The sequence below is a fragment of the Emys orbicularis genome, chromosome 1 (genome assembly GCF_028017835.1).
Source record: "Emys orbicularis isolate rEmyOrb1 chromosome 1, rEmyOrb1.hap1, whole genome shotgun sequence".
NCBI classification, from domain to species: Eukaryota; Metazoa; Chordata; order Testudines; family Emydidae; genus Emys; species Emys orbicularis.
This window is the reverse complement of record NC_088683.1, coordinates 29,400,068-29,421,255: the sequence shown is the minus strand read 5'-3', so window position 1 is coordinate 29,421,255 and position 21,188 is coordinate 29,400,068. Positions and strand designations below refer to the sequence as shown.

Below are 21,188 nucleotides of genomic sequence, written 5' to 3'. Positions count from 1 at the left end.
CTTTCCCTCCAAGGACAACTCTGGGCTGCTGCAGGCCATATGGGGTCTGGGCACCTGAACACTCTCTCTCTTGTATTCCCAATGACCTGCCCCCTGCAGTCACCAGAAGGAGGAAGTTGCCGGAGACTGAAAGGGAAAGGAGATTGGGTCAAGGAGCCCAAAAACCTAAGAAATTACACGTTTTAAAAAAAAACAAAAAAAAACAAAAAAAAAAACCCACCACCACACGTAGGGAGTTCTGTGCACTTGGTAGGCATGCTGCTGGGAGAGTTATATGGTTACTGTTACACCAATTCCAGAGGTTGACTGTCTCTACACACAGGGAACTGGATCTCATTCCCCATTTGTTTATGGAGAAGATAGTCATCATATTGTTCAACATTATCTGGAAATATTGGGACTGGATGAGTGGAAGGAATGTATTGCATGCTCAATACACTGCTCTTAATTCCAGTAAATTGATATAAATTCTGGCCTCCAGAGGGGACCAAGTTCCTTGTGCAGTGTGCTTAACCATATGGGCTCCCCAAACTAAGAGGGAAGCATCTGTAATGATGCTCACTTTGGGTGTCGGTGTGAGGGAAGGAACTCCAACCTGAATCTTTTCTGGGTTTGCAAGAGAGACTGTAACCTTGACTGTAACCTGTTACTCTGGCACTGATGTTGTCTTTGTCTGATGAGTAGACAGACTGAAGCCAGGCTTATAGGCAACAGAGATGGAGCCTAGCAAATGGTGTAACTAGATGCATGAGGCCACATGGCCTAGAAGGGAAAAGGAAACCCTGACTAGTCCGAAGTCGGAGGGTGACCTGTTTTATCAAATCACTCAGGGTGTAGAATCTCTCCATCGGGAGATAGGCTCTTGCTGCAGTCAAGTCCAAGGTCACACCTATAAAATCTCTAGTCCTTGTGGGAGTGAAAGCAGATTTTTTTTGTGGCTGACAGATTCCCAAGGAAGACAATAGGCAGAGTAGGAATATGGTTGCCAACTGGACTTCCCTGCTGGATCTGCCCATCAGGAGCCAGTCATCAAGTTTTGGAAAAACAGTAAAAGCTTTTTCTTCTCATCCAAGCTGCAACCACTGAAAAGGACTTCTGTAAAAGACCCTGGGTGTCATAGCTAGCTCGAATGGGAGGATTCTGAATTGGTAACGGTCTTGCCAAAGGAAAAACCTGAAGAACCTTCTGTAGGATGGGTGCATGTCTATGTAAAACTAAGTGTCTTTCATGTCAAAAGCCACAAACTATATGTCCTCTTCCAGAGGGGAAATTTTTTATCCCAGTGTGACCACACAGAATTTTAATTTTTGGATTAATACATTTAATTGTCACAGGTCAAAAATCAGTCTCCACCCTTCGTTCTTTCTGGGGACTAGGAAATATGGGGAGAAGAATCCCTTCCCCTGATTTTGAAGTGGCAAGAGGTGCACCTCTTGATGTAGGATTTCCTTATGAGATTAGTCCGTGAAAAGGGACTGGGAATGGGGTTTGTGGTAAGAGGTAGCAGAAACTCGATCAAATAGCCAGAGTGAATAATTTTCAGCACTCACTTGTCTGTTATTGCCCCTCAATTGCAGGCAATGCTTTTTTTGCCTCGGTCTTCACAGACAAGGTCAGTTCCCAGACTGCTGCACTGGGCAACACAGTATGGGGAGGAGGTGAGCAGCCCTCAGTGGTGAAAGAACAGGGTACGGACTATTTAGAAAAGCTGGACATGCACAAGTCCATGGGTCCAGACCTAGTGCATCCAAGGGTGAGAGGGAGTTGGTTGATGTGATTGCAGAGCCATTGGCCATTATCTTTGAAAATTCGTGGTGATCAGGGGAGGTCCCGGACGATTGGAAAAAGGCAAATATAGTGCCCATATTCAAAAAAGGGAAGAAAGAGAACCTGGGGAACTACAGAGCGGTCAGCCTCACTTCAGTCCCTGGCAAAATCATGGAGCAGGTCCTCAAGGAATCCATTTTGAAGCACTTGGAGGAGAGGAAGGTGATCAGGAACAGTCAACATGGATTCACCAAGGGCAAGTCATGCCTGACCAACATGACTGCCTTCTATGATGAGGTAACTGGCTCTATGGATATGGGGAAAGCGGTGGATGTGATATATCTTGACTTTAGCAAAGCTTTTGATACAGTCTCCACAGTATTCTTGACCGAAAGTTAAAGAAATATGGATTGGATGAATGGACTATAAGGTGGATAGAAAGCTGGCTAGATCGTCGGGCTCGATGGGTAGTGATCAACGGCTCGATGTCTAGTTGGCAGCCAATATCAAGCGGAGTGCCCCAGGGCTCAGTCCTGGGGCCGGTTTTGTTCAACATCTTTATTAATGATCTGGATGATGGGATGAATTGCACCCTCAGCAAGTTCGCAGATGACACTAAGATGGAGGGGAGAGGTAGATAAGCTGGATAGGATCCAGAGTGACCTAGACAAATTGGAGGATTGGGCCAAAAGAAATCTGATGAGGTTCAACAAGGACAAGTGCAGAGTTCTGCACTTAGGAAGAAAGAATCTCATGCAGGCTGGGGACCAACTGATTAAGCAGTAGTTCTGCAGAAAAGGACCTGGGGATTACAGAGGACGAAAAGCTGGATATGAGTCAGCAGTGTGCCCTTGTTGCCAAGAAGGCTAACGGCATATTGGGCTGTATTAGTAGGAGTATTCCCAGTAGATCGAGGGAAGTGATTATTCCCCTCTATTTGGCACTGGTGAGGCCACAGCGGGAGTATTGTGTCCAATTTCGGTCCCCTCACTACAGAAGGGATGTGGACAAATTGGAGAGAGTCCAGCAGAGGGCAACAAAAATGATTAGGGGGCTGGGGCACATGACTTATGAGGAGAGGCTGAGGGAACTGATCTTATTTAGTCTGCAGAAGAGAAGAGTGAGGGGGAAATTTGATAGCAGCCTTCAACTACCTGAAGGGGGGTTCCAAAGAGGATGGAGCTAGGCTGTTCTCAGTGGTGGCAGATGACAGAACAAAAAGCAATGGTCTCAAGTTGCAGTTGGGGAGGTTTAGGTTGGATACTAGGAAACACTATTTCACTAGGAGAGTCGTGAAGCACTGGAATGGGTTACCTAGGGAGATGGTGGAATCTCCATCCTTAGAGGTTTTTAAGGCTCGGCTTGACAAAGCCCTGGCTGGGATGATTTAGTTGGTGTTGGTCCTGCTTTGATCAGGGGATTGGACTAGATGACCTCCTGAGGTCTCTTCCAACCCTAATATTCTATGATTCTAAGGTATCAATTCAGGAACATGGATCTCAAAAGTCCTGTCAAAAGAAAACCTTCAGCTGTGGGTTGGAGTGAGGTATCAATAGATGTTGAGGAAGCTACATACATCGGTCTCTGTACCCTCTGTCATTTGCACAGTGGTTTGTGAGAGCACTGATGACAAAACAGTTGAGGGGGTGGTCTTTTTCTGTACCCCTGTTTGTGATGCTCTCTCTTTGGGACAGATGTATAGATACTCAAAGATAAATGTTATCAAGCCTTTACAAGAATGAAGAAACCGATCAGTCTTTTCATTAAAATAGTTAACTGAATCAGAGGTCAGGTCTTCAATGGTACTTTATACCTCTGCAGAAAAATTGAGGACTGCAATCAGGATCATCTCCTCATAGCCGCAATAGCCATCACTCTGGAAGCAGTATCAACAGCATCTACAGCCTGAAGAGATGTTTTGGCTAGCGATTTACCCTAATCAATTAAGTTCTGGAATTGGATTCTACCCTAAGGGAGTTTGTCTTTGAATTCTAACAACTTCACATAATTGGTGAAATTGTATTTTGCTAACAGGGCCTCATAATAAGCAATTCTGAATTGGAGACTTGTGTAGGAGAAAGCTTTTCTCCATAGAAGGTTGTGGCACCCTTGTCCAAAGGTGTCATGTTGGGGGTGTTGCAGTCTGGACCTGTCAGTGGCCTGGTCTACACTACGAGTTTAGGTCGACTTTAGCCGCGTTAAATCGAATTAAGCCTGGACACGTTCACACGACGAAGCCCTTTCTTTCGACTTAAAGGGCCCTTTAAACCGGTTTCTTTACTCCACCTCCGACGAGGGGATTAGCGATAAAATCGGCCTTAGTGGGTCGGAATTGGGTTAGTGTGGACGGAATTCGATGTTATTGGCCTCCGGGAGCTATCCCACAGTGCTTCATTGTGACCGCTCTGGACAGCACTCTCAACTCAGATGCACTGGCCAGGTAGACAGGAAAAGCCCCGCGAATGTTTGAATTTCATTTCCTGTTTGCTGAGCGTGGAGAGCACAGGTGACCACGCAGAGCTCATCAGCACAGGTAACCGTGATGGAGTCCCAGGATCGCAAAAGAGCTCCAGCATGGACAGAACGGGAGGTACGGGATCTGCTCGCCATATGGGGAGATGAATCAGTGCTGGCTGAACTCCGAAGCAGTAAACGAAATGGCAAAATATTAGAAAAGGTCTCCAAGGCCATGAAGGACAGAGGCCATAACAGGGACGCACAGCAGTGCCGCGTGAAAATTAAGGAGCTAAGGCAAGCCTACCACAAAGCCAGAGAAGCAAACGGAAGGTCCGGGGCTGAGCCGCAAACATGCCGCTTCTACGCGGAGCTGCATGCCATTCTAGGGGGTGCAGCCACCACTACCCCAACCGTGTGCTATGAGTCCCTCACTGGAGAAACACACAGGGAAGCGGGTTCGGGGTACGAGGAAGATGAGGATGAAGATAATGTAAATAGCTCACAGCAGCAAGGAAGCGGAGAAACCGGTTTCCCCAACAGCCAGGATATGTTTATCACCCTGGACCTGGAACCAGTAACCCCCGAACTCACCCAAGACCCTGGGGGCACACAGGGGACCTCTGGTGAGTGTACCTTTGTAAATATTACACATGGTTTAAAAGCAAGCGTGTTTAATGATTAATGATTAATTTGCCCTGGCAATCGCGGCCAGTACAGCTACTGGAAAAGTCTGTTAACGTGTATGGGGATGGAGCGGAAATCCTCCAGGGACATCTCCAGAAAGCTCTCCTTCATGTACTCCCAAAGCCTTTGCAAAAGGTTTCTGGGGAGGGCTGCCTTATCCCGTCCGCCATGGTAGGACACTTTACCACGCCAGGCCAGTAGCACGTAGTCTGGAATCATTGCATAACAAAGCATGGCAGCGTATGGTCCCGGTGTTTGCTGGCATGCAGACAACATCCATTCCTTATCGCTCTTTGTTATCCTCAGGAGAGTGATATCATTCACGGTCACCTGGTTGAAATGGGGCAATTTTATTAAGGGGACATTCAGAGGTGCCCCTTCCTGCTCTGCTGAACAGAAATATTCCCCGCTGTTAGCCACACGGTGGGGGGGAGGGGTGAAGTGATCATCCCAGAGAACTGGGTGTGTGGGGGAGGGGAATTAGTTGGGTTTGTGCTGCATGTTAACCCTGAAACCGCAGCCCCTCCTTTTACATTGCAAACCCATTTTAAATGGCCAACCCAACGGGTGCTTGGTATGGTTAATGAGAGCAGTACTGTTTGAAACCATCCCCACATGTTAACAAGGTTAAAAAAGCCAAAAGACTGTGTCTTACCATGGCTGCCTGCAAGCTGAAATCTGTGGCCTGGCAGTGCGTGAGTTATCTCTCACACCAAACCGGCAGGCCCTCAATATAAGAGGAAAAATGCGACCTTGTAACGAAAGCACATGTGCTGTGTAATGTGAACAGCAAAATTTAACGTGAAAGAGTGTACCCATTGTTCTCTAAAATGTGTCTTTTTTAACCACCTCTCCCTTCTCCTCCACCAGCTGCAAATCTTTCTCCTTCACAGAGGCTAGTGAATATTCAAAAGCGAAAGCGAAGGACGCGTGATGAAATGTTTACAGAACTACAGACTGCCTCCCACGCTGACAGAGCACAGCAGAATGCATGGAGGCAGTCAATGACTGATTATAGAAAAGCCCAATATGAGCGAGAGGAGAGGTGGCGTGCTGAATCGCGGGCTGAAGATGAGAGGTGGCGTCAGCTTGCACACAGAAGGCAAGAGTCGATGCTCCGGCTGCTGGAGCATCAAACTGATATGCTCCAGCGTATGGTTGAGCTGCAGGAAAGGCAGCAGGAGCAGAGACCGCCGCTACAGCCCCTGTGTAACCAACAGCCCTCCTCCCCAAGTCCCATTGCCTCCTCACCCAGAGGCCCAAGAACACGGTGGGGGGGCCTCCGGCTACCCAGTCACTCCACCCCAGATGATTTCCCGAGCAATAAGTGTTAAAGTTTTAAAGTTTTAAACTGCAGTGTGTCCTTTTCCTTCCCTCCTCCCCCACCCATCCCGGGCTACCTTTGCAATTATCCCCCTAGTTGTGTGATGAATTAATAAAGAATGCATGAATGTGAAGTAACAATGACTTTATTGCCTCTGCAAGTGGTGCTTGAAGGGGGGAGGGTAGGGGAGGGTGGGGTGGTTGGTTTACAGGGAAGTAGAGTTAACCGGGTGGGTGGGGGGGGCGGAGATTTCATCAAGGAGAAACAAACAGAAGTTTCACACCGTAGCCTGGCCAGTCACAAAACTCGTTTTCAAAGCTTCTCTGATGCGCACCGCGCCCTGCTGTGCTCCTCTAACCGCCCTGGTGTCTGGCTGCGCGTAATCAGCGGCCAGGCTATTTGCCTCAACCTCCCACCCCGCCATAAATGTCTCCCCCTTACTCTCACAGATATTGTGGAGCGCACAGCAAGCAGCAATAACAATGGGGATATTCTTTTCGCTAAGGTCTGAGCAAGTCAGTAAGCTGCGCCAGAGCGCTTTTAAACGTCCAAATGCACATTCTACCACCATTCGGCACTTGCTCAACCTGTAGTTGAACAGGTCCTGACTCCTGTCCAGGCTGCCTGTGTACGGCTTCATGAGCCATGGCATTAAGGGGTAGGCTGGGTCCCCAAGGATCACGATAGGCATTTCAACATCCCCAACGGTTATTTTCTGGTCCGGGAAGAAAGTCCCTTCCTCCAGCTTTCGAAACAGAACAGAGTGCCTGAAGACGCGAGCATCATGTACCCTTCCCGGCCAGCCCACGTTGATGTTGGTGAAACGTCCCTTGTGATCCACCAGGGCTTGCAGCAGCATTGAAAAGTACCCCTTGCGGTTTATGTACTCGGTGGCTTGGTGCTCCGGTGCCAAGATAGGGATATGGGTTCCGTCTATCGCCCCACCACAGTTTGGGAATCCCATTGCAGCAAAGCCATCCACTATGGCCTGCACGTTTCCCAGAGTCACTACCCTTGATATCACCAGGTCTCTCATTGCCCTGGCAACTTGGATCACAGCAGCCCCCACAGTAGATTTGCCCACTCCAAATTGATTCCCGACTGACCGGTAGCTGTCTGGCGATGCAAGCTTCCACAGGGCTATCGCCACTCGCTTCTCAACTGTGAGGGCTGCTCTCATCCTGGTATTCTGGCGCTTCAGGGCAGGGGAAAGCAAGTCACAAAGTTCCATGAAAGTGCCCTTACGCATGCGAAAGTTTCGCAGCCACTGGGAATCGTCCCACACTTGCAGCACGATGCGGTCCCACCAGTCTGTGCTTGTTTCCCGGGCCCAGAATCGGCGTTCCACGGCATCAACCTGCCCCAGGAACACCATGGTTTCCACATTGCTGGGGCCTGTGCCTTGTGAGAGGTCTAGGTCCATGTCCATTTCCTCATCACTCTCGTCGCCGCGCTGCAATCGCCTCCTCCTCGGCTGGTCCTGGTTTTGCTTTGGCATGTCCTGGCTCTGCATATACTCCAGGACAATGCGCGTGGTGTTCATAGTGCTCATAATTGCCGCGGTGATCTGAGCGGGCTCCATGATCCCAGTGCTAGCTATGGCGTCTGGTCTGAAAAAAGGCGCGAAACTAGTATCTGACGGACCAGGGGAAGGAGGGAGGGAGGGAGGGGCGAGTGACGACATGGCGTACAGGTACAGGGAATTAAAATCAAGAAAGGTGGCTGTGCATCAGGGAGAAACACAAACAACTGTCACACAGAATGCCCCCCCCCAGAGATTTAACTCAAAAGCCTGGGTTTAGCAGGACGTTAATTTGACAGAGGGAGGGGGAAAGGAAATGAATACAGAACAAATCTATTTTTTACATCTTAAGACGACGGTGCAGCATGACTGATAGCCCTCAGCATTTTCTGGGTGCTTGGCAGCAAATACTGGGCGCTTGGCAGTTAGCCTTCAGGCCTATTGCACGATCTGCTGCTCAGGGAAGACTCTGCTAACGTGCGATGAGCCAACAGGGCGCTTGGCAGAAAATGGCATACTACGACTGATAACCATCATCATCAAGACAGTTCCATAGGACTGAGCATGTCTGCCCAGGTGCCCATGATCGACAGCCACTGCTGTACGACGAGGACGGTTACCAGTCGTAATAAACCATCTACTGCCAAAAGGCAAAAGGCAAGGGGCTGGTGCAATGCAGCCCCACGGCTTCTGGCACCCAGATCGCCAATGAAGGCTACCAGTCATGCTGCACCGTCTACCGCCAAAAGGCAGTTAGCTGCTGCTGCTGCTGTGTAGCAATGCAGTCCCACGTCTGCCGGCACCCAGATGACATATGGTGACGGTGAGCTGAGCTGAGCGGGCTCCATGCTTGCCGTGGTATGTTGTCTGCACAGGTAACCCAGGTAAAAAGGCGCGAATCTATTGTCTGCCGTTGCTCTGACGGAGGGGGAGGGACCTGACGACATGTACCCAGAACCCCCCGCGACACTGTTTTGCATCATTCGGGCATTGGGATCTCAACCCAGAATTCCAATGGGCGGCGGAGACTGCGGGAACTGTGGGATAGCTACCCATAGTGCAATGCTCCGGAAGTCGACGCTAGCCTCGGTACTGTGGACGCGGTCCGCCGACTAGAGCACTTAGAGCATTTTATGTGGGAACACACAAAATCGGCTGTATACAACCGATTTCTATAAAACCGGCTTCTATTAATTCGACCTAATTTCGTAGTGTAGACATACCCAGTGACTGCTTGTACCACCAGAGTTTGGTGCTGGATGTCAGAACAAAAACTCCTGTCGGTAGGACGAAATAGTGCTTCTCAGCCGTCTTTGAGGTGGGACCACAGGAGGTGAAAAAGTGTGCCACACTACGCTGTCTGGGTCTATAATGGCCTCATTGACCAGGAAGGCCACTCCACTGGAACACAAGGGTTCTAATATGTTCAGCAGTTTATGTTGAGTCTTTTGAACCTCTTCAAGCTGGATCCAGAACTCTGACACCACTCTTTGTAAGAGTTCCTGATATTGCCTGTGATCATCAGGCAGAGACAGTGAAGATGGGGTGACCACCTGATTGGGGGAAGATGATAAAATAGCTGACAGATGTGGCTCTACTTCCTCCTCCTCATAATCAATAGAACCTGTTGGTGTCAGCTAGGAGAGAGCAGAAAAGGTTCATGCATGAAGCTGGGGTGCCTAGATTAAGGATCCCACTAATGCCAGTACAAGGGATCAACTGGTTGGGGCAGACCCCATTGCATTGGGAACCATCGGTCCCTTGGAAAGTCATACCTGGGTGGACAACAAAATCCCAATCTCCTGGAGCTTCCATCCAGGCTTGCTCCTCATGCAGGAGTAGAGGCTCATCTGGGGCCTCCAACTCATCCAATGAGAAGGTGGGTTCTCAACTGACCAGCGGAACCATTGGTACCAAAGTATGGGTACTCAGGTCTGCAGATGGAAGATTATCTTACTCTGGTGCAGTGGTTCTCAACTTATTTATAATCATGGGCTAAATATGCGGCCCACAATGTGTTACCTGGGCCACAGGGGCCGGGTGGCAGGGCAGCAGCCCCCTGGCGCTCGCAGGGCCTGCCGGCTGCCCCGACCCCAGACCCTATGGGGCCGACCGGGCAGCCTAGACCCCCCCCGCCCCCCCCGTGCTGGGCAGCCAAGAACCCGGACCCCGCCTTGCAGGCCAGCCTTTAGCACACAGCTGAGCTAGGCCGCAGCTGTGTTCCAATTGGGCTGCATGCGGCCCACAGGTTGAGAACCGCTGCTCTGGTATAAGGTCTCTAAATCCGAGAGAAGAGGGGATTGAAGATAACGGAGAGCAAAAACATCCTTTGGGAAGATGCAGGTCTCAGACCACCCTGTGATGTAGGGTGAACTGGTGGTCAGAGCAGTCGGATCAGACACTTCCCTGGTCAGAGCAGATGTCAAATCCCTCTGGGGCCGTGTTGGTACCAGTGCAGAGTCTCATCTGGATGTTGAAGATAATGGCAGTGGAGGTCTTTTTTCTGATTTATAAGCTTGATCAAAGATTGGAACTGATGGATCCTTACTCCTGCATGTTGCATTTTCCTGCTGGGGAGGTTTACCAAGACTCAAGTCCTTAGGACCATGTGTGAGGACTTGTCTGACTTGGGAAGGGTTGGAAAGGGATCTTTTCTCTTCAGGATAGATTTAGAGTAGGATCTGTCTCTGTACTTGTGAGTGTCACTTATTGTCATGAGAAGCCTTGAACTCTTTAAGCTTGGAAGTTGCAGCCTCAGCTCTGAGGTCGCACTCACAGGGGTGCTACCTCTTGACTGAGGCCGATGTTGTGATCCAACTGTGGGCTAATGGCTTTCTCCATTCACTGCCCCCCCCCCCCCCCCCGCCGCCCAACTCTGAGCTCTCAACCCTCACACAGTCAGGGAGGGAAGGAGTAGCAAATGCTGCACTCAGTGGAGAAGTGAGCCTTACCAAGGCACTAAAGGCAGTGTTGGTGTTTGTCACACACTGGAAAGGAGCAGGGGCAAGAAATTCAATTCTTAAAACCTGGGACTGTAGGCATAGTCCTTGCCCTCAGGGGAGAGCTTCCCCACAGCGGGGAGAGAACTAAAGCTACACTTTACTAAATACTAAAAGTTATAAATCTAAGAGTGAAATTCAAAAATACTAATTAGAAGCAACGATAGGAGAAGCTGTGGACACAGAAGATTGAATGAGACCATGCACTAGTAAAAAGGAACTGGAGAGGTGTCAGTGCACACTGCCTCTTATACTCTCAGTTTGGAGCACAAGGAGGACAACTGTGCACATGCAGGCCAAGGGACAGCGCTTACTAAAAATCTCCAAACTCAGGTGGATGGTGTGCATGCAGACCCACGTGTGGAACACACATGGAGATCATCCCTCAAAGAAGAAACTCGTTTCTTACAGAGTTTCATAACTGACTAGTACATATATAAAATCAAGATGTGCTTTCTTCGATAAGATACAATATGGTTAAAATATTTCATTCTATTCCAGATTTTATATGCAAGAATGCTAGTTACAAAGCACCTGCAAGGCTGCAAATTGGAGAACTATAAAAATATTCTCCGGGTCTTTACAGTTCATTGAAACATTCAGTATATCATATATGACATTTTAGTAAATTTATTAAATTTTCTTTGTACCCACCTGACATGTTTTCCCTTTTTCTTCGCTGCAGCAGCACTGCCCTTTCTTTATCTAAACTTCTGCATAAAAACACAATTTTCAGAACAGTTTAGTCAACACATCAGAACATTTCTAAGTGGTTGAACGTAGGTACGAAATGGAGCCAAACATTAAACACTTAGACAATTACAGTAATCAGTACACACACTTATTTATTCTGTAATGATCAGTCAGTAGGTGGACGCTGTAATGCATAAAAATTTAGTTGGTTCACTGTTCCATTATGCAACAATATGATCTGTGCATAATTGTATCCAAAAGTGCCATTCTCATCTAACTCACTTGACAAGGTAGCAAATGTTGTATCCATATTTAGAACCTCTTTTAAGTTGATACATGGAATTACAAACCAATAAGCCTTGCATCTTTAAATAGGAAATTGGTCAAAACAATGATTAAAAATGGAATAACTAAAACACCTGGAAGATCATGATGTGATAGGGTTCAATCAGCACAGTTTTGGCAAAGGAAAATCATGACTCACTAACCAGAATTCTTTGAACGTGTCAATAAAATAGTGGAGAAAGCAGAACCACTTGACATAATTTATTTAGACTTTCAAAAGGCTTTTGACAAGATCCCTCAAAAGAAACTTTAAGAAATTAAGATGTAAAGGGAGTCAAAAGAGTTCAAGATAAAAAGGAAGCAAAAATTCTTAAACATTTCAGAAATGTCAAATCTGGTTTTCCATGGTTTTGCTGAAGAACCACCAGGTCTAACTGCATGTTTATTATAAGTTTTACCATTTATCTGATGGGGTGGAGGTGTTGAATTTTTAAGACATACTTTATTCAAAAGTTTAATCAGTCATGAAAGTTGAATAGGTGTTAACAAAACACAGTTTTGAACTGTCTAAAAAATTCCTCCCTATCTCAATTGGCGGCGTCAGGGGGCGAGAAGCAGGGGGGGTCGGATAGGGGGCAGGGCCAGGCCACTCCTGGTTGTTTGGGGAGGCATAGCCTCCCCTAACCGGCCCTCCATACAATTTCCAAAACCCCATGTGGCCCTCAGGCCAAAAAGTTTGCCCACCCCTGCTGTAGGAGCCTAAAGTCCTAGGTGGATACGTTACCAACAGTAAAATCCTCAAGATGCCTAAACTTCAGCAGCTGGGGCTGCACAAAGCTGCCTAAGTCCTCACACCACCCAGTAGCTCAATGCTTAATTCATGCCTATGCTCTAGTGGTATTCACAAACTTGGTGTTCCCTTGCCTATCTTACCTTTGGGGCCCAATCCACTAGGCGCACACAGAGCAAGCCTAACCCAAACACAAGACAGAGGTGGTGCTGGTGTCCCACAATAGCCCAGTGGTTACAGTACTCACCCAGGATGTATGAGACCCAGGTTCAAATCCCTACTCTACCTCATGTGGAGCAGGGATTTGAACCCTAGATAACTGCCCTAACCACTTGGCTAAGGGGTATTCTGTGGTAGATCTCTCAATCTGCCTGCTGAAGTTGTTCCTTTTTATAGAAAATACTTGAACACTCACTGGAGAAAAGGGACTGGAACCTGGGTTTCCCAACTCCCACATGAGGGCCCTAATCACTGAGCTATAGAGTCACTCATTTTCTCTCTGGCCCAATGAATATTTAATTATTTATTCACAGTGGAACAGCTCCAACAGGAGAGATTGAGACCCCCAACCCAGAATACCCCATAACCCAGAGGTTAGGGCACTCATCTGGAAGCGAGAGACCTGGGTTCAAGTCCCTACTTAACCGTCTCCTCTGCATTTCCTACTGCTAACTTAGGCAGCTCTCTGCTCAGCATAATGGCTTTTGTGAATCCCCTTCTTAGGCACCTAACTCTCCCTGGGCATTATATAGGGAATATGGGTGTGTAACTTGGGTTTGTGAATTCAACTAGGCAGCAGGTCACCAAAAAGTTCAGTGCTCCAATGCTACCCATTGCTGCACCTAAATTCCCCTTGTGAATCTAGCCCTTCCAGCCTGGAAAGGATTTGAATTTCCAACGTAATTTAAAAAAAAAAAAAAATTAAACACACAACAAAAACCCATATCCCATTTACAGGCACAAACCCCATCCCCTCCTTTAAAAAACAAAAAAGCCCTCAGAACTATTTAATACAGCAAAGAAAAAAAGAAGCCTAATTTCTTCCCCCACTCCCTTCAGAGCCTTTTGTGAGGAACTTTGAAAAACTATTTGCAATTCCAAATAAATTAGATTCATAATTTCTCCTCCTCTTATCCACCATTTTGGGGTAACATGATTTACTTTTTACAAAAGCTGTGCAGGTTTGTACCTATCATAGCACATTTCTTTCATTATTCCCTCAACCAACATACTTGGACTTTAATCCCTATGTTACAGGGTGAGTTGACCCTTAAAGAAGGTTGGTCAGCTGTACCTGTGCCATGAATACTTGCCATAGTGCTCAGCTTAAGATGGGGGTAAAAGACACTTTCTGTTGTTTGCACTCGATACCTAGAAAGGGTGGGCTTTTCATGACTTGGCTGGAGAGCTAAATCACCTTAGCAGCCAAACCGTGGTGAGAGAACCACGACAGCTAACAGGTCCAGAATCATATCAGGTAGGCTCCTATTATACTCCTGGATCACCCTCAGTAAAGGTAGTTCTAACATTTGCTATCCTCCAACTAACTAATACAATTTCATATTTGTTACCCATTGTTAGGTTTATGCCATTTAGTCCTAGTGACTTGTTGCCCTTTGATTTAACAGCTTTTCCAGCATCTCCTCTTAAAACCTCAGTTTGACAATGTCTGATCTTTATTCCCTGAAAAGAGAAGGTATTTTCCCACTACACTCTCTGTAGTGAAGACCAAAGCAAAGAAATAACAGTGGATGAGGTGTCTAATTAGTCGTTTTACTTCCAGATGACCTAGCAACAGACGCAATTCTCTTTCAAGTTTTCTGCTTAACACTTCAATAATTTTATTTGTTAACATGTTTGGTATGCTTCTTTATAACACAGAACCTGCTTGCTACTTTGTGATAGACTAATTTTCAATAAAATCAACATATTTAAAAGACAACTTTTATTCATTTTATAGTCTCTAAATATTTTAGTTAGAGTTTAAAATTGCATGCACACACCATTATTAGCCATATGCTACTCACCTAGGTTGACAACGTTCACACAGATATATATCAGGAATATGCTGCCTGTCGATCCCCATGCAATCAATGTGCTGCCAAACACTGAAAAAAATAAAGATTCCATGTGTACAGTCTTCTGAAATTAATGCATTTAAGATTGACACTTTTTTAGTGACCATGGCACAGTGGACATGTTCGGTCAAAATAAATGGTTACTTAATGTAACTGTGGTTCTTCAAGATGTGATGTAGACATGTATTCCACTTAGGTGTGTGCACGCCCAGCCCATTGGAGCCGGATAATTTTGCCTAGACATACCCATAGAGGGTCGACACTCGCACCTCGTGACCATCGCCTCTTCCCTGGCTATAGAAGGCGGCGCTGCCCCAATTTCCTTCTCTTTCCCCCCACGAGTTCCTTCACACCAAATGCCCAAAAACTAAACTACAATGCAAAGAGGACGGAGAGTGGGTCATGGAATACATGTCTACATCACATCTCAAAGAACCACAGTTACAGTAAGTGACCGTTTCTCCTTCGAGTAGATGCAGCCATGTATTCCACTTAGGTGACTCACGAGCAGTACCCACCCTGGGAAGCAGGGCTTGGAGTCTACCAAAACAATGAGTGCACTACCAAATTGCATCCGCCTTCAAAGATGCAGTAAAGGAATAATGGTTCATAAATGTATGGATGGATGACCATGTAGCAGCCCTGAAAATGTCCAGTACTGAGATTTCACTAAGGAACACTACTGATGTTGTTTTAGCTCTTATACAATGAGCTCACACCTGCTGAGGAGGCACAGCTGAAGCTATTTCATATACAGTTTTGATACAGGATGTTATTCATTTAGAGACAGTCTGTGAAAGGACCGCTTGACCCTTCATACAATCTGCATATGACAAAGAGGCGAGGCAAGGCAAAGCACGAAATGGTTTAGTCTTGTCCAGACAGAAGGCTAGACGTCGCCTACAATCTAATGTATGGAGACACTGTTGCTTCGGAGATGAATGTCGCTTATGAGAAAATATAGGTAAATATACCACCTGGTTCAAATGAAACTGAGAAACCACTTCACAATCACACCCAAAATTTTTGTCTAACGTCACTTTGCCCTTAGAGAACTGTGTATAAGGAGGCCCTGCCATCAGAGCCTGCAACTCACACAATCTTCTTCTGGATGCTATTGCTACCAGGAATGCAGTTTTCAGCCACAAAAGCGGACACAGACAAAATGCCATGGGCTTGAAAGGAGGTCCTATTAAAGCCGTTAGTACCACATTAACTTCCCACAGAAGAACCAGCTCTCAGATTGGAGAATGGAGACAAAAGTAGTCCTTTTAAGAATCTTGCTACCATATTATTGGAGAAGACCAATCTTCCCTGAAGAGGAGAATGAAAAAATATCGCTGCCAGATACGCTTTCAATGAGTTAAGCACAAGTCCCGACAACTTGAAAGCATAGCAGGTACTCCAAGATATTCTGGATAGAAGCCAGTGTCGGTTGAATTCCAGGGGCAAATGACCACACCGAAAACAGCTTCCATTTCACTGACTAGGCCATTCTGATAGAGATCTTTCTACTTTTGAGTAGGACCTGCTAAACAGCCACCAAACACTGCTCTTCCTCCTCATTTAGCCACGAATTAGCCACACCATGAGATGCAGGGAGCTGAGAATGGGATGCAATGTGTGACCATGATTCTGTGAGTAGTTTGGGATGGAGAGTAAAGGGCATGGGCAGTTGAATTGACAGCACAAGTCAGAGAACCAGCACTGCCTCAGTCACACTGGGGAAACGAGAATGAGCTTGGCCTGATCTGCCTTCAGCTTGAGACTGACCAGTCGGATGATTGGGATTGGGGGGAAATGTACAGGAGAGCCAAGTGCCAGCTGAGATAGAAAGGGTCAGACAGGAGCCCAGACTAAGGCCCCCTTGAGAGCAGAACAGGTGACATTTCCTGTTGCCCCTCACAGCAAACGAGTCGATCATCAGAATGCCCCAATTTGCAAAGATGACCCAAAAGACACTTGTCTTCAGACCACTTGTGACTCAGGAAGAAATTCCTGCTGAGATGGTCTTCAAAATGACTCTGGAATCCAGGCAGTTGGCTATCAGCGTAATGCTCTCCTCAATGCAAAACTGCCACAACCTGATTGCCTCTTGGCAGAGCATCCTGGAGTGTGCTCCCCCTTGCTAGTTCACATAATAGATTGAAGTGATATTATCAGTAAGTATGTGAACCACTGAGCCCGTGAAACAGTCCAGAAAAGCATGACATGAATTGTAGATGGCCCGAAGCTCCACCATGTTGATATGCAGTGAGGACTTCTGCTCTAACCACAGACCTTGAACTTTCAGTGACCCCAGATGTACTTCCCAACCCATTAGGGAGGCATCGGCGACAGCAGACCTAGTTGGCAAGGGCCAGATGAAGGGAACACACTGGCAAATGATCTCTAGACCATGTCTACCACTGCAGGGAGTCCACGAACAGTTGAGGAAGGCAGACCAATCTAACCAAGGGGCGAAGAGTTGGATGGTAAACCATCCTGAGCCACATTTGGAGGGGGCAAAAGGTGCAACCTTGTGAACTGGCCCACCTGTGTGCAAGTAGACATGTGGCCCAAGAGCCCCAAGCACATCCAAACTGTCATGGAAGGCTGAGACTGCAGACTGAGGCAAAAAGTGGCAAATCACTTGAAAACAGTCAGTCAGCAGAAAAGCTCTTGAACTTGTTAAGTCTATTAGAGCCCAATGAACTCGATTTTCTGAGTGGGAACCAAAGTTGACTTCTCAGTGCTTAGGATAAGAACCAGATGGCCAAGCAAGCACAGTATAGTGTTAATATGACAAAGAGCTTCCTCTCTGGACCTGCCCCTCAGTAACAAGTCATCCAGATACAGGAAGATATGGATTCCTTTCTTCCTAAGATACACCATCACGACGACCATTCACTGAGTCTTTTCTGTGAATCATCTGCAAATCGAACATCGCTCCTTGATGTAGGCTTCACTTAGGCACAGCAAGCACCACATTGCGATCACTGCTGGGGATCACTCCCCCACACGACAGATGATGTTTAAACCCTGGTGAGGGCATCACCAGGGAAATACTTAAATTACAGCTAACACACACAATCTAACTAACACTATACTAAGGGTACTAATTAACTATATACAACTAGAAAAGTCAATAAATAGAGGGATGTGGGATGAAAACCACACAGAATTCTGACTCCAGCCACGGGTGGTAAGAAGGAACAGAGGGGGGTCCAGGCAGCAATTCCTCATATAGCCAGGGGAGGGGGTATGGCCACAATGCGCAAGTGCTGCCCCTCTATGGGTACTGCTAGGCAAAGTTATCCGGCTCCATTGCACTGAGCACGCACACATCTAAGTGGAATACACGGCTGCATCAACTCAAAGAAGAAGCATATTTCCAACATTATTTTCTATATGGCTTGTGCTATCCCTAAAGCAACACACAAATTGCTTTCTCTTAACTATCGCCCTACCCCACCCCCTGATCCCACTACCCGACTACTTATTTTACATTCCACTGATCCCTCTGCATTTCCATCCCAATAGTTGTTTCTTGATTCTCACTGCTCCCTCAGCCACATTTCTCCTCTACAAAATGCTCCTCCTTCAGCACTTTAAAAATATAAGAAGAGTAAGCGTTATTAGAACCGTCAGAGGGTAAGACATTGCACTGAAACTAAGTGAATGTTGCAGCAGAAAACAGTTTTTAGTAAATTCATTAGTGCATCTCAGCAGGTCTTGATAGCAATGTCCTCATAACACAACATGTTTTTTTAAATTGTTCTTAAAACATTTCCTTGTGAAGTGTTACACGTAATATTCACCGCTAATAGAAATGTTTATTTTATCAACCTAAATACTGTACAATAAAACTAGTGTGCTAATATTTTGCATTACCCAGAACATGAAAGTATGCCTTCCAAAGGACTAGACCGGGGTGGGGGGGGTTGTCTCAAGAAATATTTTGGTGGCCTCAGAGAGCGGACCCCCACTCTTGCTGATGGCTGCTTTGACAATTTTTCCTAACTACTTCATTAATTTTAGAAAAAACAAATAAATATGCACATATACATGTCCAAATTGTAATTTAAGTAGATTTTTATTGCAGACTCTATAACAAAAATAATATATAGCTGTCTCTATTCTTTACTGGACCTAAACAGAATCAAAACAAATAACATGCTTTGCATGTTCTTGTCTTCCGTTGTTTCTTTTGCTTTTTTGGTTGTTTTTTTTTTTTTTTTTTTAAAGACTTGCTAGCTAGTAAATCCATTTCTGTGAAAAGTGGTATTTGTATGTTTGTTTGCCCCACCCCTACCTCCCCCCACCCCAATCACTGCCCAGGAGGCTGTGGCTGCACAAAAAGCCCCTGCTGGCCGCATGCAGCCACGGTGGCCGCATTTGAGAAATGCTGGACTAGACTGAATTTAATGGATAATGTAAATGGCCTGCAAAAAGCCCCACTACTGACAGAAAGAGTAGACTCCTAAATATTTACAATGGAGCAACCAGACACAAAATAGCAGACTGGAACAAAGCGTGAAACTCTTTCCCTCCTTGAACTTCTATTTTGCCGGTTAAGACAGTTATATGGCCTATAATGGACTTGGAAGAGCCTCTGTTTTGATGGCGGTTCCCCTACCCTAAAATTGAACATAATCTAAAGTAATTAGTTATTTCAAAACTGCTTACTACTACAGTTTGATTAAAAAGTAAAAAACATGTACATATGTATTAACATCTTAATTCATATAAAATATTTTACCTGCATTTGTCACAACAGATCATGTATCCATCATCATGGGTAAAACCACAAATACACCTGGTAATATCAGTTCCATAGCTTCCATCCTCTGATGTGCTGATGGTAGTAGCACTGGAAGTTTCATCAAAATTGGGAGTGGTAAATATGCCTACTTCATTCTTGCTGATAAGAACTGATGGAGGAGGAGATGCTGGAGGCGTTGGAGGAGGACGAGCACCATAGTTATGGTCCTGGATGATTTTTTGAAAAACCCAGAGTTATCTTGACATGGATCTGCACAGTGACCAATATTCATTTTCAAACTCCTCAGAAGGATTCCTACACCCACTTTTGTTTGGAAGTCAGGTTTCTAAATTCATAGCCAGAATGAAAACATTCAAAAACAGAAGCCCAAAGTTATGCTCCTAAATTCACATTTAAACACCTACATAATACCCTACACTTCAAAAAAGCTGCGATTCCAGCAGCTCCCATCAAACTTTTTAAACTAAGACCAGTTATGCAGGTGCCTAGATATCTAAATCCACATTTAACTTTACACAAACAAGAAAAGGGAGATAAAGCAGCTTGAAAAATAAGTGTCTGTTTATGTACCAATATCAAATCATTCTGGAAGCACTAGTTGCAAACGCTAGATTTTACTAGTACTGCATCAGCAGCAGTATTGAACATTGCCTATACAGGTTCTATATACATCCACTCAGAAGCTCATTTGAGCAAAGCAAATGTTTATTCAATAGAAAAGAACAAAACTGGAATGGAAAGTTTAAGATTCTGAGCATTACAAACAGCAAAAGAGCATTAAACAGAACTCTAAAAACTATGCTTGTCTTTTTGTATACTCAAAGTTTTATACTTACCGCATAAGGCAAACCAATGTAACTGTGAGAGTGATGAGAACTGCTGGTATATAACTGGTGTGGATAACTGTTTGATTTTTCGACTACCACAGGGCTAGCTTCTACAGATTCTGGTCTGAAAAGCAAGATGTACACCATTACATACAATATTTCATATTTATTTGCTTTTACTTGTATTTTACCATTTTATAAATTATAAGTATTTAGATTTTGTTCCTGTTAGAAGGTAAAAAAACACATTTTCATAAGAAGTGGCCTCAAAGGAAGCATAAAATACATATCACCAAGAAAGAAGTTTCTAGAACATCAGATATATAGCTCAAATGGATCTTTGCATGTGAGATCTTGTTATAGGCATTAGCCCCAAGTAAATTCTGCAGCAGTTCAGACACCCTGAGCTTAAAACTTGGTTTATCATTAGATAAGTCTGTGCAATACCACATACAGTAACTCCACACTTAACATTGTAGTTATGTTCCTGAAAAATGCGACTAAGTGAAACGATGTTAAGTGAATCCAATTTCCCCATAAGGATGAATGTAAATGGGGGGGTTAGGTTCCAGGGAATATTTTTTTTGCCATACAGTACAGTACAATAGTTGGGAGGTGCCCCCACCTTAGCCCACACAGGCACAGCCCACTGGCACTGGAGACAATGAGGCAGGCAAGGAGGCTGAAGGTGCTTTAGGCTAGGAGAAGCACGTTGCGCAGCAACAGCGGCAGCTTCCCCTACTCTGCAAGCACCAGGGGCGGGGGGCTCAACTCCAAGTGTGATTTGGCCTTCCTGATTTCACTCCTGCATGCCTGAGCAATATTTTTATAGTCCTCCCTGGTCATTTGTCCAGCCTGCCACTTCTTGTAAACTGCTTTTTTGTGTTTAAGATTTAGTTGGGGATTGGTCCTGCTTTGAGCAGGGGGTTGGACTAGATGACCTCCTGAGGTCCCTTCCAACCCTGATATTCTATGATTCTATGGATTCAGGGCACTT

At 45.8% G+C, this 21,188-nt stretch overlaps 1 protein-coding gene across 1 annotated transcript in view; it reads right to left on the bottom strand.

Moving 5' to 3' along the window:
* Positions 1–21,188, bottom strand: part of KMT2E (lysine methyltransferase 2E (inactive)) — a 121,506-nt gene that overhangs the window by 68,857 nt on the left and 31,461 nt on the right. Inside the window, exons 5-8 of the mRNA XM_065421947.1 lie at positions 20,201–20,315; positions 19,341–19,570; positions 14,549–14,629; positions 11,408–11,466 (exon numbers count right to left, since the gene is read on the bottom strand). Coding sequence (XP_065278019.1) covers positions 11,408–11,466; positions 14,549–14,629; positions 19,341–19,570; positions 20,201–20,315 — 485 coding nt within the window. The remainder of the gene's footprint in view (positions 1–11,407; positions 11,467–14,548; positions 14,630–19,340; positions 19,571–20,200; positions 20,316–21,188) is intronic.